Source organism: Engystomops pustulosus, chromosome 6 (genome assembly GCF_040894005.1).
Source record: "Engystomops pustulosus chromosome 6, aEngPut4.maternal, whole genome shotgun sequence".
Taxonomy (NCBI): Eukaryota; Metazoa; Chordata; class Amphibia; order Anura; family Leptodactylidae; genus Engystomops; species Engystomops pustulosus.
In genome coordinates this window covers 166,790,758-166,805,002 of record NC_092416.1, presented here as the reverse complement: position 1 = coordinate 166,805,002, position 14,245 = coordinate 166,790,758, and the positions used below count along the sequence as shown (strand labels likewise).

Here is a 14,245-nt window from a genome sequence, read left to right as displayed (position 1 = left end):
CCATCAGCTGACTGGACAGTCTCTCTGCATTACTCAACTCACAGCTCATACAGCCCTGAGCTCCGTAATAAACCACCCAACTCTCAGGGATTCTTAGGCTGCATTCACACAAGGCTTTTTAAAAAACAATGCAACAGCTATGGAGAGCATATGTTAACATTGTGTTAATACACATTTTATTAACACAATGGGGAAGATTTACTTACCCGGTCCATTCGCGATCCAGCGGCGCGTTCTCTGCGGAGGATTCGGGTTCTGCCGGGATTCACTATAGCAGTTCCTCCGACGTCCACCAGGTGTCGCTGCTGCGCTAAAATTCACTGAAGTTCACCGGGCTATCCTGGGTGCAGGTAAGTGCGTGTCAAGCGACACTTTTTTTAAAAAAATGTGGCGGTTTTTCCGAATCCTTTGGGTTTTCGTACGACCACGCCCCCTGATTTCCGTCGCGTGCATGCCGGCATGATGCGCCACAATCCGATCGTGTGTGCCAAAATCGCGGGGCAATTCAGAGAAAATTGGCGCAAATCAGAAATTTTCGGATAACCCATCGGAAAAAATGTGATTCGGGCCCTTAGTAAATGACCCCCAATGTTTACATTTGCAATAACACTAAGTTAACTGTTGCGTTTTGTAAATATTATTGTTAACAGCAATGTGATTAGGCAAATCCCTTCTCAGGACACCTCTCCTCACCTGTTATATTGCAATTTCAAAATGCAATGTAAACGTCAAGTGTGAATGCAGCCAGAAATGTAGCTGAGGGTGTTGCTCACAAGCTCAGCAGCCTGCAACCATAGTCCATACAGAAGATCCTGATAACTGCAGGGTCAGACTACACATTAGGGCACATTTACTAAGTGTCCGCGGACCGCGATTGTGTCGGGTTTCCCAAATATTTCCTTTTTGCGCCGAATTGCCCTGGGTTTTTGGCGCATGCGATCGGATTGTGGCGCATTGGCGCCGGCTTGCATGCGACAGAAATCGGGGGCGTGGCCGTTGGACAACCTGACTGATTCGGACAAACCGTGGAATTTAACAACGAAATTGTGTCGCAAGATCAAGCACTTACATGCACCAGGAAGAAGAAGGTGAACTCTGGCAGACCTCAGCGAGAAAGCAACACATGAAGGAAATTGGACGCACAACCTTAATGAATCGCGGCAGACCCGAATCCTCGTCGGACAACACACAGCGGGGATGGCGACAGGACCGGGTAAGTAAATCTGCCCCATAGTGTGTTTGTTGTCTTTTATCATGGAGATGTATCATTTGTACAGGAACACTAGAAACTAACTCAGATATAATCAACACCTATTGTAACATTACTTAACGTATTATTTTTATAAGGTTTTTATTCAATGAGTTTTCATTTTTGTATGTTGTTTTAGAGGAGAAATATACAGCAGAAGTGGATTCTTGGACAACTGCAGAACAATTGGCCGGCTGGATGCTGCAGTCCAGGTATGTTCATACATCATTGACTATTCTTGATGTGATCACTAGTATACAGGATTAGAATATACACTGTGGTCTATTAATTTTTATATATATACAATTTTTTTTTAAATAAAGGGGAGTCGCTGATTACCCCCGTGGTTGGTCCATATCCATTCTGGATGGGGATCAGTGGCTTGATCTCTCTGGTGATGACTTATTACTTGATGTGATCGCTGAGATAGAAGAAGGGGCTCCATCCCAACCCTTTGCAACATCTGATTTCCCATTTGGAGATAACGGCAATATCCCAGAACCTCCTCCTGATTTTGCCCCACAACTCCCTCCTGGACATCCTTCCTTCCCTGCACCTGGAGCGCCTCCTAGTTTTGCACCACCTCCACCGCCGCCAATTCCTCCACGACTGGCAAAGTAAGGATTTTTTTAAAAACGTATAAGTTGTTATAGGTTGGTCTTATAGAATTACTGTCCTATTGACCATTTCGGGACGCTTTGTACTATGCTATATTTCCTGGTGATGGAATGGCCCTTCATACTAACGGACTGTCTTATTTGGGCACATTTACTAAGGGGCCGCATTTCCGTCGGGTTTCCCAGCTATTTCCGATTTAAATCCGCCGACAAATTGCGCCGAATTTACAAGGGTTTTTGGCGCCCACAATCGGATTTTGATGCAATTGCGTCGAATTTCATGTGACACAAATCGGGGGGCGGGCCGTCGAACAACCCGACTGATTCGGACTAAGCGCGGGTTTTAAAATGCAAATTGTGTCGCAAGCCATGCACTCACATGCATCAGGAAGAAGAAGGTGAACCTCAGCAGGAGAAGCGATACATGCAGGATATCGGGCGCACGATTTTAGTGAATCGTGCCGGACTTCATCCTCGTCGGACAACGCACCTCGGGGATTGCGACAAGACCGAGTAAGTAAATGTGCCCCATTGTATTTTGGTAATGATTATGTATGTAGTCATTACACTGAATTTTATTTCCATTATCTTCTGGTCTCAGTGATGATGTCATGATCCCACCAGCTCCTTCGATGCAAGCCCCTTCTCTGCCGCCTGGCCTAGACACTGGCCAAGACCAACTGTACTCCTCCACCATAAATGGTAACTGTGAATTGTTTACCAATGGGGATTTAGATAATTAAGATAATCCAATTCAGGATAGGGCTCATCACCTTAGTTTTTGTGCTAGATTGTAGCTTCATAGTAGATAAGGTTGGAAAAAAGTAGTGTCATATAGTGTTAATCCGTCGGAAGCCGAAAAAGACCCCTGAAAGGTTATCTATAATAGTAGATGTCAATATTAGCCAGTCCAATAATATCCAATTTTGGGGGACAGCTAGGAATTTCCTTCTTTTTTAACATTTATTTATCTACTAAACTTTTTTGCAGGTTTGGATACCCCCCAAAGAATGGACAACTATCTGGATCAACTCTTCAATCCCATGTTTTCATCAACCGTTAGTAAAAGACTCCAGTTTTTTATACTTTCGTTACCTTTAGTGTTATACCCTATGTACTTCAGTTGTGATACATATCTTACATTCCCCTATATCCATTTATGCTAGGATATGGAGAGACCTGACAACCTCAACAGGCGCATGAAAGGCGGTGGAGGCATTTTACCAAGACAGAATGCTTTCGGTTCTCCTGGTGAGTGTAGACATTAAAAAAACAGTAAAAAAAAATTTGATATAGAACCCTCTGGCTCACACATTCTTGGAGTTAAAGGGTTTGATGGGACTATCATATTCTTGGTAGATCCTGTTTAGGTTAGTTAAATCTAACAACAAGTATGGTTTCTATAATTTGGAGAGCTTTTAGCTGAGCTTGCAAGTGTTATGAATATAAAGAACTTACCGTAGTTTGTCCTTTTTAGCTGGTGACAGATTCCAATAGCCTATGCTATGCTGATTTTACAAATGCCTTTGTCAGCATTGTGAATCATTTCAGTACTTTATTAATGTTTAATTCACATTACCTAGCTCCCGGGGAAGGGGCAGCTGTAGCCTGTGTGTGCCTATGTCCTCTTATGCTTTCTTACTCTACTCAACACCATACCACCCCTGCCTGCTCAATGCACATGACACATGCTACCGTCATAGAGCCAGGTAATGTGAATGAAACTTTTATAAATTACTGAAATGATTCAGAATGCTGAGAAATGTCTTCAGCATAGCAAAGGCTATTGGAACCTTTCGCCAGCTAAAAATGAGATTCCTGGTGACAGGTTCACTTTAACTCTATAAGTAAAAGACAATGGGGCAGATTTACTTACCCGGTCCATTCGCGATCCAGCGGCGCGTTCTCTGCGGTGGATTAGGGTCCGGCCGGGATTCACTAAGGTAGTTCCTCCGACGTCCACCAGGTGGCGCTGCTGCGCTGAAGTCCGCTGAAATGCACTGAAGTACAACGGCCTATTCGTGGTGAAGGAAAGTGCAAGCTCCGCGCCAATTTTTGTTTTTTAAATGCAACGGTTTTTCCGAATCCGTCGGGTTTTCGTTCAGCCACGCCCCGGATTTTCCGTTGCGTGCATGCCAGCTCCGATGCGCCACATTCCGATCGCGGGCGCCAAAATCCCTGGGCAATACAGGGAAAATCGGCACAAATCGGAAATATTCGGGTAACACGTCGGGAAAACAAGAATCGGGCCCTTAGTAAATGGCCCCCCAATGATTCTTCTCTCCCTCCAATTTCCACCAAATTTTAGCCTGTCTGATCATATGTGTGCTGTACATTGTTCAATGAGAATGAGGAAGTCTTCCATGCCCATGCCAACATTTTTAAGTCTTTACTTGACCTTGGGCTATAGACATTGAGCGGTGTTACAAAATTAGATTTTTCGACTGTTGCTAAGCTTCACCACTTACACAACTATGGAAATCTCAGAATATATGTAACCAGCCATTCAGCTGGGCGGTTTTATAATCTGAACTTTGGTCAATAACATGTCATAAAAATTAAAACAAATGTTTAACCGTGTTAAGGGGACTGCATAGAAGCGGCAACACCATATTTATGGCTTTACAGAAAGTGTCATCCATAAAAATACTTAGGGAATGTGTCACCAATTTTCATTTTGCAGGGTGAGTAGTGATGTAATGATGGGTCAGTGTTATCTATATAGAGGTCATTGTACAGGGAGGGGGAGGAGATAAGCTGTGACATCATCTATTGTCAGTAGTGATGTAATAATGGGTCAGTGTTATCTATATAGAGATCATTGTACAGGGAAGGGGAGGGGATAAGCTGTGACATCTTCTATTGTCAGTAGTGATGTAATGATGGGTCAGTGTTATCTATATAGAGGTCATTGTACAGGGAGGGGGAGGAGATAAGCTGTGACATCATCTATTGTCAGTAGTGATGTAATGATGGGTCAGTGTTATCTATATAGAGGTCATTGTACAGGGAGGGGGAGGAGATAAGCTGTGACATCATCTATTGTCAGTAGTGATGTAATAATGGGTCAGTGTTATCTATATAGAGGTCATTGTACAGGGAGGGGGAGGAGATAAGCTGTGACATCTTCTATTGTCAGTAGTGATGTAATGATGGGTCAGTGTTATCTATATAGAGGTCATTGTACAGGGAGGGGGAGGAGATAAGCTGTGACATCATCTATTGTCAGTAGTGATGTAATGATGGGTTAGTGTTATCTATATAGAGATCATTGTGCAGGGAGGAGGAGGGGATAAGCTGTGACATCATCTATTGTCAGTAGTGATGTAATGATGGGTCAGTGTTATCTATATAGAGGTCATTGTACAGGGAGGGGGAGGAGATAAGCTGTGACATCATCTATTGTCAGTAGTGGTGGTGTTAGACACCTCTATACTATTGTATGTTTACCGTCTGTAGACGGTGCAAAGTGCAAAGTGATTGTGTTTCAGTTCCATCCAGTGATTTCTTGTCTGAATGTAATGTGAATGGAGTAAAAGGAGAATTCTGTAACCCTTGCAGCTGCATATTTCTCTGTAGCCTCAGTTTCTTGAATATATACTGATCTACTGCTACTTCTGGTATAACTGCCAGGCCGTAGCCCAGCAGGCATACTTTCGCCACTTTCTCTCCATTGCGATGCTTGGTGCGCGGCGCCGTAACACAGGGAAAGATAGGACATGTCCTCTCTTACCCTTTTTTGTGGAGCGGTATGGCCCATTGCCGTCTATGGGGTAGGTATGTGCAGCCGCAAGCTTGTGGTCCTACATACGCCCCACCAACGGGCATGTGAATACAGCCTTAATTGATATCCTAAGGGGGAGGATGAAGGGTGTGGATATTTCTCACAGCTGGTGTCATAAATTTCAGGACACAGAGTGAGGTTGAAGGATTTATGATGATTGAATTCCTAGAAGTCGCAAGAGATCAAAGTGTTGTACAGAAGTTTGTGGAAATGTAAAAGAAAGATATGGCTGTTCTATGGTCATAAAGTGAGCTGGATGTGGAAGGTGTAGCTGATGGATTACTTTTAAGGATGTATTAGAACACAAAGAATTTTGTTATATTATTGGAAGCCTTATGTTATTAATAGCTTGTGATTTAGTCTACTCAGGAATCAGCTCAGCGCCCTCCTATGGAGTGCCAATGATGAATGGAATGATGCCTGCTATGGGAAATATGCAAATGATGCCCAGTATGCCAGGTAAGAATTTTTATAGAATATTAACTTAGGCTTTATATTATCTTAGGGTGCACCTCTGCTTGCCATGGTTTAATAAGGATAGCCAGATGTCCAATGGTATTAAAATAGAATAATTACTATTATGTATATTATATAATCTGTTTCTACCAAAAATCTGCTTTATAATAATATTCTGCCTGCAGATATCTCCTCAGCATCTTCTTCTCTATATTAAACTGTCTGCATAAAGAACACCATGTAGAATCTGTTCAGCTCCTCCTGCTCTATAACATACTGCCTGTATATAGATCAATATTTACAATCCACTTAGCTCCTCCTTCTCTATAACATGCTGCTTTTAATTCAATCTGCTCAGGTCCTACACACTGCATGTAGTATCTGCTCAACTCCTGCTGCTCTATAACACTGCAAAGAGTTTGTATGTTCTCTCTGTGTTTGCGTGGCTTTCCTCTGGGTACTCCGGTTTCCTCCCACACTCCAAAACATACTGGTAGGTTGTTTAGATTGTGAGCCCCATGGGGACAGGGACCAATTTGACATGCTTGTGCAGCGCTGTGTAATCTGTGTGCGCTATATAAATAAAGAATTATTAACACTCTGCCTGCAGATCAGTCACTATTTACTATCTGCTTAGCTACTCTTGTTACACAGATATGATAGCAGTAGTAAGGATAGGATTTTGTATGATGACAGATTGTTATAAATTCTAATGCCATACAATTACCTATTGACAGAGTTTAATTTTTGATACAATAGCCATGCCATTTTTGTTTTCCAATTTGCCACTTCTTCATTTTCCAGTCTCCACCACCACTTATAAGATTTTGGGCGGGGCATGAGATGGAGGGGTGGAGTCATCCCGGCCTGACAAATATATTATCATATTAGAAAACTGTCTTCAGTTATACCAGAAATATTTGTTATGCGATAGTTATACAAAATATGCAACACTTGTGGTAGCTAAGCTTCACTGAACTAATAATATAACTTCGCTAAGATTTAGGGTTTAAAGGAGTTGGCCACTCTTTTACATAAGTTGCCCATGTGCCTTTACAACCTTAATAATAATGCTTGAATGTTCATCAAGTGATTCAGCAGTCCTACTACTTACTTTTGTGCTGTCTGCAGACTCTCTGTGATTCTTTGCTTACATGTCTGAGCGCTGATGTATAGGAGGAGCTGCAGCAGAAGAGTTATGACTCATCCTGCTCCCTCCTCTCCTTGTCCTGTGCCTGTGAGTGAGGCCGGACTGTGAGAAAGAGAGACGCCATGATGATGCCATGATGAGGACCTAGAGCAGTGAGAGAGCGGAAGCTGTGAACATATGCAGAGGGCAGCATAGTGAGAACAGGGAAAGGATAAAGCTCTCAAAGGAGGCAAAGACACAGGGACATACACATGCAGAGACATGGCTAATAGAAGAGATTTATTGAAAAGTGGCCAATCCCTTTTAAGGTTTTTTTAAAAAAGGGCAGAATAATTTTTAATGAGGGGAGGAGTTAGCACTTGTTTTGCAGTGTAACTACTACATAAATTGACAAACAAGGTAAAAAATACACATTATTATTCTAGCTATGATGCCCCAAATGATGCCCCAGACAGTAATGCCACAAATGATGCCACAGGCAGTGCCCATGCCCCAGCCGATGGTGCCTTCTGTGGATCCTTCACAATTAGCTGCCCAGCAACAAGCGTTTATTCAACAACAGGCCCTGCTTTTGGTGAGTGCACTCGACTGCTGATAAAGCTACAGTACATACGTTTGTATGGCCCAAACCTTTTTCCTAGATATTCTGATATCTCGCTGTTCCGCTTTTTTAAGGCCCAACAGATGACACTCCAAGCAACTATGCTCTCTCAGCAACAGCAACAACAGGATCCACCTCCCGCTAGAAGGTCATACTCTCCTCCTGCTAGACCAGCTCCAAAGCCTGCACCAAAACCAGTACCAAAACCAGCACCAAAACCATCAACTCCTCCTGCACCATCTCCACCACCAGCATCTCCAAAACCTGACCCACCTCCGGCTCCTACTCCAAAAAAGGCTCCAAAACCCAGTCCACCTCGTCAAGTACCAAAGCCAGAACCTCAGGAGTCACCATCACCTAAAGAGGTATTCCAAAAAACATACTGGGCGCCAGCTGCCGGGCATGAAATGTAGTCACAATTTTCAAAATTTTTTGCTGTATTGGGACCAATGATTATCAAAAAAGCTTAATTACAGACACCTTACAGCGGATCATTGCAGCCTGGGACTAAAGTAACATCCAGAGAGCTTCACCAGAGGTCACAGGGGGCAGGGGTCGTCTGTAACTAGGGGTCATCTGCAAGTTGGATGTCCTTAAGTCAGGGACCACCTGTACTAGATGTTTTCACTGGGACCGAGCAATGGCCTCTGGACTCTTTGTTCCTCTTTGGCCCCAAAGTTGTCTGGCAGTGGCTTATTTTGCTACCCCTATCTAGAAAACATGAACACTTGGCCGAGTTAAGTGTGCACATCTAAAGGGAACTTGGAAGGAATATCTCCTTGCCAAGTGTATGGTAACACGTCTACAAATACAATGGGGCACATTTACGTACACTGTCCCCGGAGTTCACCGAAAACTCATTGGGGCAGATTTACTTACCCGGTCCATTCGCGATCCAGCGGCGCGTTCTCTGCGCTGGATTCGGGTCCGGACGGGATTTATTAAGGTAGTTCCCCCGACGTCCACCAGGTGGCGCTGCTGTGCTGAAAAGCATCGGAACGCACTGGAGTTCACCGGCTCGGGCCGAGTGAAGGTAACTGCAAGCTCTGCAACAGATTTTTTTTTGTTTTAAATGCGGCGGTTTTTCTGAATCCGTCGGGTTTTCGTTCGGCCACGCTACCTGATTTGCGTTGCGTGCATGCCAGCGCCAATGTGCCACAATCCGATCGCGTGCGCCAAAATCCCGGGGCAATTCAGGGGAAATCGGCGCAAATCGAAAATATTCGGGTAACACGTCGGGAAAACGCAAATCGGGCCCTTAGTAAATGACCCCCATTGTCCAACTCCAATGCACTGTGCCGCGATTCACTAAGATCGTGCGGCCGATATCCTGCATGTGTCGTTTCCCCGCTCAGGTCCGATAGAGTTCACATCTTTTAAGTGGTGCATGTAAATGCTTGATCTTGTGACACAATTTGAAATTTTTATCCCGCGCTCAGTCCGAATCAGTCAGATTGTCCACAATTTTTGTCGCATGGAAGCTGCGCTAAAAAAACCATTGCGTGTGCCAAATTTCAGCGAAGACACCTGCTAAATACCTGTGCAAGCTTTATAATCTCCGAAAAAGGCACACAGTACGACGAAAATGAGCAGCGGGACCCTTAGTAAATGAGCCCCACTATGTGAGACCTGACTCACTAGTGGCCTCATTCCCCTCTGCTCTGAGTAAGAGCAGTAACAGGCATTTGGTTGTGTATTACAGCAGAGGGGAAGTGCTATAGGGCAGCTTATATGGAGAGATCTAAGAGCACAGCAGCGTGAGGAGACTTCCCCAGTGCACCAGGTCCAGCTGCAATCCTTTAACATAAATGTATTTTTCACAGTCCTGTTGCTACTGATAACATACACATAGGTATACGTACACAGATACCGGTAGTATGTGATTACACTATGATTTGTTGTCTAGGTGTACTGGGATGAAGATGGTGAATCGGAGTATAGTTTTCAAAGAAAAACATTCCAGCAGAAGAGGGAATTCTTCCAAAAAATGGGTGAGCAAAGATCAGAGTGAGTCCAAATACTCTTAAAACATTTCACGGATAATAAGTAACGGGCCCATTTCTACATTTTCACCAACTCTCGTAGCACGTCAAGGGACAACTGTAAAATCGGTCAAACCTCCAACAAAGATCCTACTTCCAAGTCCACAAGTAGAACCGGAGAGTGAAAGTGATGAGGAACCGCCAGAACCTCCAGAACCTGAACCACAACCAGGTGATTATTTGCAAATATTTTGGCATCCAAACCAAAGTATGCATTATACAGTTATTGGCCAAATTGGCTACAAACTTGATTGAGAGGAAGTTCCATTACCTGATGGGGCAGCCATAGGCATATGTGGGGCCTTAGCGATAGAGTACTTTAGTTTTTATTCAATATTAATGTATTCAGTTTATATTGTGTTTCTTCTGTTTCTTCATCCAAATATTTTCCTGTAATTAAAAAAAAAAATTACAAAAAAAACTGAAAAAACATAAGGAAGAGAAATATAGCTGGACGTTGCACTATTTACAATATGCTTATCTCCTCCCGCTCTATAACATACTGGGGGTCACTTACTAAGGGCCCGATTCGCGTTTTCCCGCCGTGTTACCCGAATATTTCCGATTTGCGCCGATTTCCCCTGAATTGCCCCGGGATTTTGGCGCACGCGATCGGATTTTGGCGCATCGGCGCTGGCATGCACGCGACGGAAATCGGGGGGGTGTGGCCGAACGAAAATCCGACGGATTCGGAAAAACCACCACATTTAAAAAAGAAAAAAAGTGTTGCGGAGCTTGCACTTACCTTCACTAGGAATAGGCCGGTGAACTTGAGTGCTTTCCGATGCTCTTCAGCGCAGCAGCGCCACCTGGTGGACGTCGGAGGAACTGCCTTAATGAATCCCGGCCGGACCCGAATCCACCGCAGAGAACGCGCCACTGGATCGTGAACGGACCGGGTAAGTAAATCTGCTCCACTGTCTGCAGATAGGACACTATGGGGCACATTTACTTACCTGGTCTGTCGGAGTTCAAGAAAGTGCATTGTCCGTCCGGAATGCACTCTGCCGCAATTCACTTAGATCGTGTGCCTGATTTCCTGCATCTGTCGCTTCCCTGCCCGCCCCCGATTTCTGTCGCATGAAAGCTGGCGCGAATGCGCCAAAAACCTCTTTTAAATCCCTGTCCCAGCGGTGCAAAATGGAAATTGTCGGGATGTCCGACGAAAGTGCAGTCCGCGGGGCCATTAGTAAATGAGCCCCTATGTGCTATCTGTTCAGCTCTTGCTCTATAACCTGTTGCCTGCAGAGAGAACATAATATACTATCTGCTCAGCTCTTCCTGCTTTATAACATGCTGCCTGCAGATTGTACAAAGTGTCCTATCTGCTCAGTTCTTCTTTGTCTATAACATGTTTCCTGCAGATAGGACAATGGGGGTCATTTACTAACGGCCCGATTCGCGTTTTCCCGACGTGTTACCCGAATATTTCCGATTTGCGCCGCTTGTACATGAATTGCCCCGGGTTTTTGGTGCACGCGATCGGATTGTGGCGCATCGGGGCCGGCATGCGCGCGACAGAAATCGGGGGGGCGTGGCCGAACGAAAACCCGACGTATTCGGAAAAACCGCCGCATTTAAAAACCGAAATGTGTCGCTTGGGAAGCGCTCACCTTCACCTGCTATGGGATGGTGCATTCCGGGGCGTTAAGATTATTTTCGGCGCAGCAGCGCCACCTGGTGGACGGTGGAGGAACTACCTTCTTAAATCCCAGCCGGACCCGAATCCTGTGCAGAGAACGCGCCGCTGGATCGCGAATGGGCCGGGTAAGTAAATCTGCCCCAATATGTGCAATCTGCTCAGGTTGTCCTACCCTAAAACATGCGCACTATTCCCCTTTTTTGGGGATTGCACGGCTTGGACAGGTATTTAACAGGTTTCTGCGCTGGAATTTTGGCGCACGCCATCGTTTTTTTTTGGCGCAGCTGAGCTGGCTTCCATGCAACACAAATTGGGAAGGGGGTGCCGGCTGATTTGGACTGAGCGCGGGATAAAACTTTCAAATTGTGTCGCATGCTCCACTAAAAAGAAGGTGAACTCTGTCGGACCTGAGCGGGGAAGCGACACATGCAGAATATCGAGCGCCACAGTGCATTATCATTGAATAATGTAGTTTTGGTGAACTCCAGCGGACGGGTAAGTAAATGGGGCTCATGTACTAAGGGCTCTGCGGCCGCACTTTAGTCGGGTTTCCCGAATTTTTCAGTTTTGTGCCGAATTCCGCTGGGATTTTGGCGCACACGGTCGAATTTTGCGCAATTGCGCCGCCTTTCACATGACCGAAATCAGGACGTGGCCATCAGACAACCTGATGGATTCGGAAAAACCACGGAATTTAAAAAACGAAATGTGTCGCAAAGATCAAGCACTTACATGCACCGGGAAAAAGCAGGTGAACTCGGCGGACCTCGACGCAGCAGCGACACCTGCAGGATATCGGGCGCATGACCTTAGTGAATCCAGGCAGAACCTAAATCCATATTGGACAACGCGCCGCGGAATCGCGACAGGACCGGGTAAGTAAATGAGCCCCAATGTGCTCCACTATGTATAATCTAAACAAAAATGTAATTATTTTCTGGCAACCTACTATATAAATCTTTAATTTGCGTTTAAAAAGTGCCATCCCCAAAAGCCCCTTCAGTAGTCCCATCTCCTGCACCAAAACCTAAGGAGGCTCCAGTGAAAGCAGCAAGTAAACCTGGTGGTATGGTAAAACCAGTTCCAAGATCTGAACCCAGTCGAGAGATAAGAGAAATTATAAAGATGTATCAAAGCCGTCCTCAACAAGAACCTAAACCATTCGAACCAGTCAGGTGAGCGATCAATGGGTCAAATTTACGCAAAATTTTTAAATTGATGGCCTAATCTAACGGCAGGGCAACTCTTTATTTTATTAAAGTTATTTACCCAAGAACTGCATTTTTCAGGAGACAAGTACAGAGCTTTGTGAAGAAGAAAGATCCTAAAGAAGAGGCGCTCGAAAGACTGAGAATGTCTGGACCCCCAATATCCTCTGTAAGACCAAAATACAGCTTGTCCTGGTGGTTTTTCCATGAACCCATGATCCGGGAAAAAAATGGATCTAAATGAGATAATTTGGTTCAATGGTGATATTTATAAAGAGGTTGCTGATTGTTGTACTACCATGTCTGGCTTCTTGTACTACCTTTTGAGAATATTTTGTCTCAAAGTATAAAACTGTGAAAAATAAGGTCTCAAAAAGTAGTAACGTATTTTTCGGACTATAAGGCAGACCGGATTATAAGGCGCACCATCAATAAATACCTGCTATAACGTCTAGGTTTATATATAAGGCGCATCGGATTATAAGGCGCACCTGATTATAAGGATAGATAACCAGCAGGTGGCAGACCTGTGCACAGCTCAAGGCAGCTGTTGTCTGTAAGTACGGTTCACTGGACTATAAGGCGCACGGGACTATAGGGCGCACCTTAGATTTCTGAGAAAATGAAAGGATTTTTTGTGCGCCTTATAGTCGGAAAAATACAAATGGTGACAAGTCCCCTCCAATGTGTGCTGTCATACTGGTGGGGTCCAACACCAGAGTCCTCTACAGATCAGATTTTCTCAGCTGATGAAAAAAAAGTTAATATAAAGGGAATGGGGCAGAAATCAGACAGTGCTGTTCTCTGTGTAGTGGATGAACCGAGTCACTGCAGCTTAGTTCCCATTCAAATGAATCCGAACCAATCTAAAAGTCTGACCACTAAAATGTTAATGAAGTTGTGTTTGAGGTAGGATCAAGAAAGTCTCATTAATTTTTATTGAAAATCTATTGAGCACTATTTCTATAACTGCTTCCTCCAAGGACTCTCCCGATGCCTCATTGGCTCCTCCACCTCCTCCTCCGCCTCCCGTTGCCGAGAAAACCAGTCAGATGACTGATTCTATTCGAGAAAAGCAAAAGCCGCTTTTAGGACTGTTTCAACCCGGTGGGCCTGCACCTCCACCACAAGCCCAGACTCAAACTGGTCCAGGTAGAGAGATGGAGATGAATCTGCCTAGAACTTTCTTGCTCAAATAATCTGATCCTTACGTATTTTGTGCTCATTTTCCTCCTAGGAAGATCCCTTGAAGGTGATCACCTCACAAAATCTTCAATTAGCAAGCACACAGCCAGTGTCTTCTTCTCATACAGTGATGTCAACTGGAGACTGTATGTGCGGAAGGAGGTAACATACAATTTAGCTATTAATATGGCTGCACATGGGTGAGATGGCCTGAAGGGTCAGAGGAGCCTTGACCACATGGCACATGACCGTCACCATCTCAGTTATACTTTCATGAAAGTACGGAACCGGCACGGAACCCACCTTATTTG

At 44.6% G+C, this 14,245-nt stretch overlaps 1 protein-coding gene across 1 annotated transcript in view; it reads left to right on the top strand.

Annotated features, from left to right (window-relative positions):
• Positions 1 to 14,245, top strand: part of MYO15B (myosin XVB) — a 56,314-nt gene that overhangs the window by 25,835 nt on the left and 16,234 nt on the right. The window contains exons 26-39 of the mRNA XM_072113559.1: positions 1,389 to 1,461; positions 1,573 to 1,866; positions 2,468 to 2,568; positions 2,857 to 2,924; positions 3,033 to 3,117; positions 6,011 to 6,109; positions 7,682 to 7,830; positions 7,932 to 8,222; positions 9,764 to 9,848; positions 9,943 to 10,071; positions 12,521 to 12,716; positions 12,831 to 12,918; positions 13,733 to 13,901; positions 13,987 to 14,096. Of these exons, the coding sequence (XP_071969660.1) occupies positions 1,389 to 1,461; positions 1,573 to 1,866; positions 2,468 to 2,568; positions 2,857 to 2,924; positions 3,033 to 3,117; positions 6,011 to 6,109; positions 7,682 to 7,830; positions 7,932 to 8,222; positions 9,764 to 9,848; positions 9,943 to 10,071; positions 12,521 to 12,716; positions 12,831 to 12,918; positions 13,733 to 13,901; positions 13,987 to 14,096 (1,937 nt within the window). The remainder of the gene's footprint in view (positions 1 to 1,388; positions 1,462 to 1,572; positions 1,867 to 2,467; positions 2,569 to 2,856; positions 2,925 to 3,032; positions 3,118 to 6,010; positions 6,110 to 7,681; positions 7,831 to 7,931; positions 8,223 to 9,763; positions 9,849 to 9,942; positions 10,072 to 12,520; positions 12,717 to 12,830; positions 12,919 to 13,732; positions 13,902 to 13,986; positions 14,097 to 14,245) is intronic.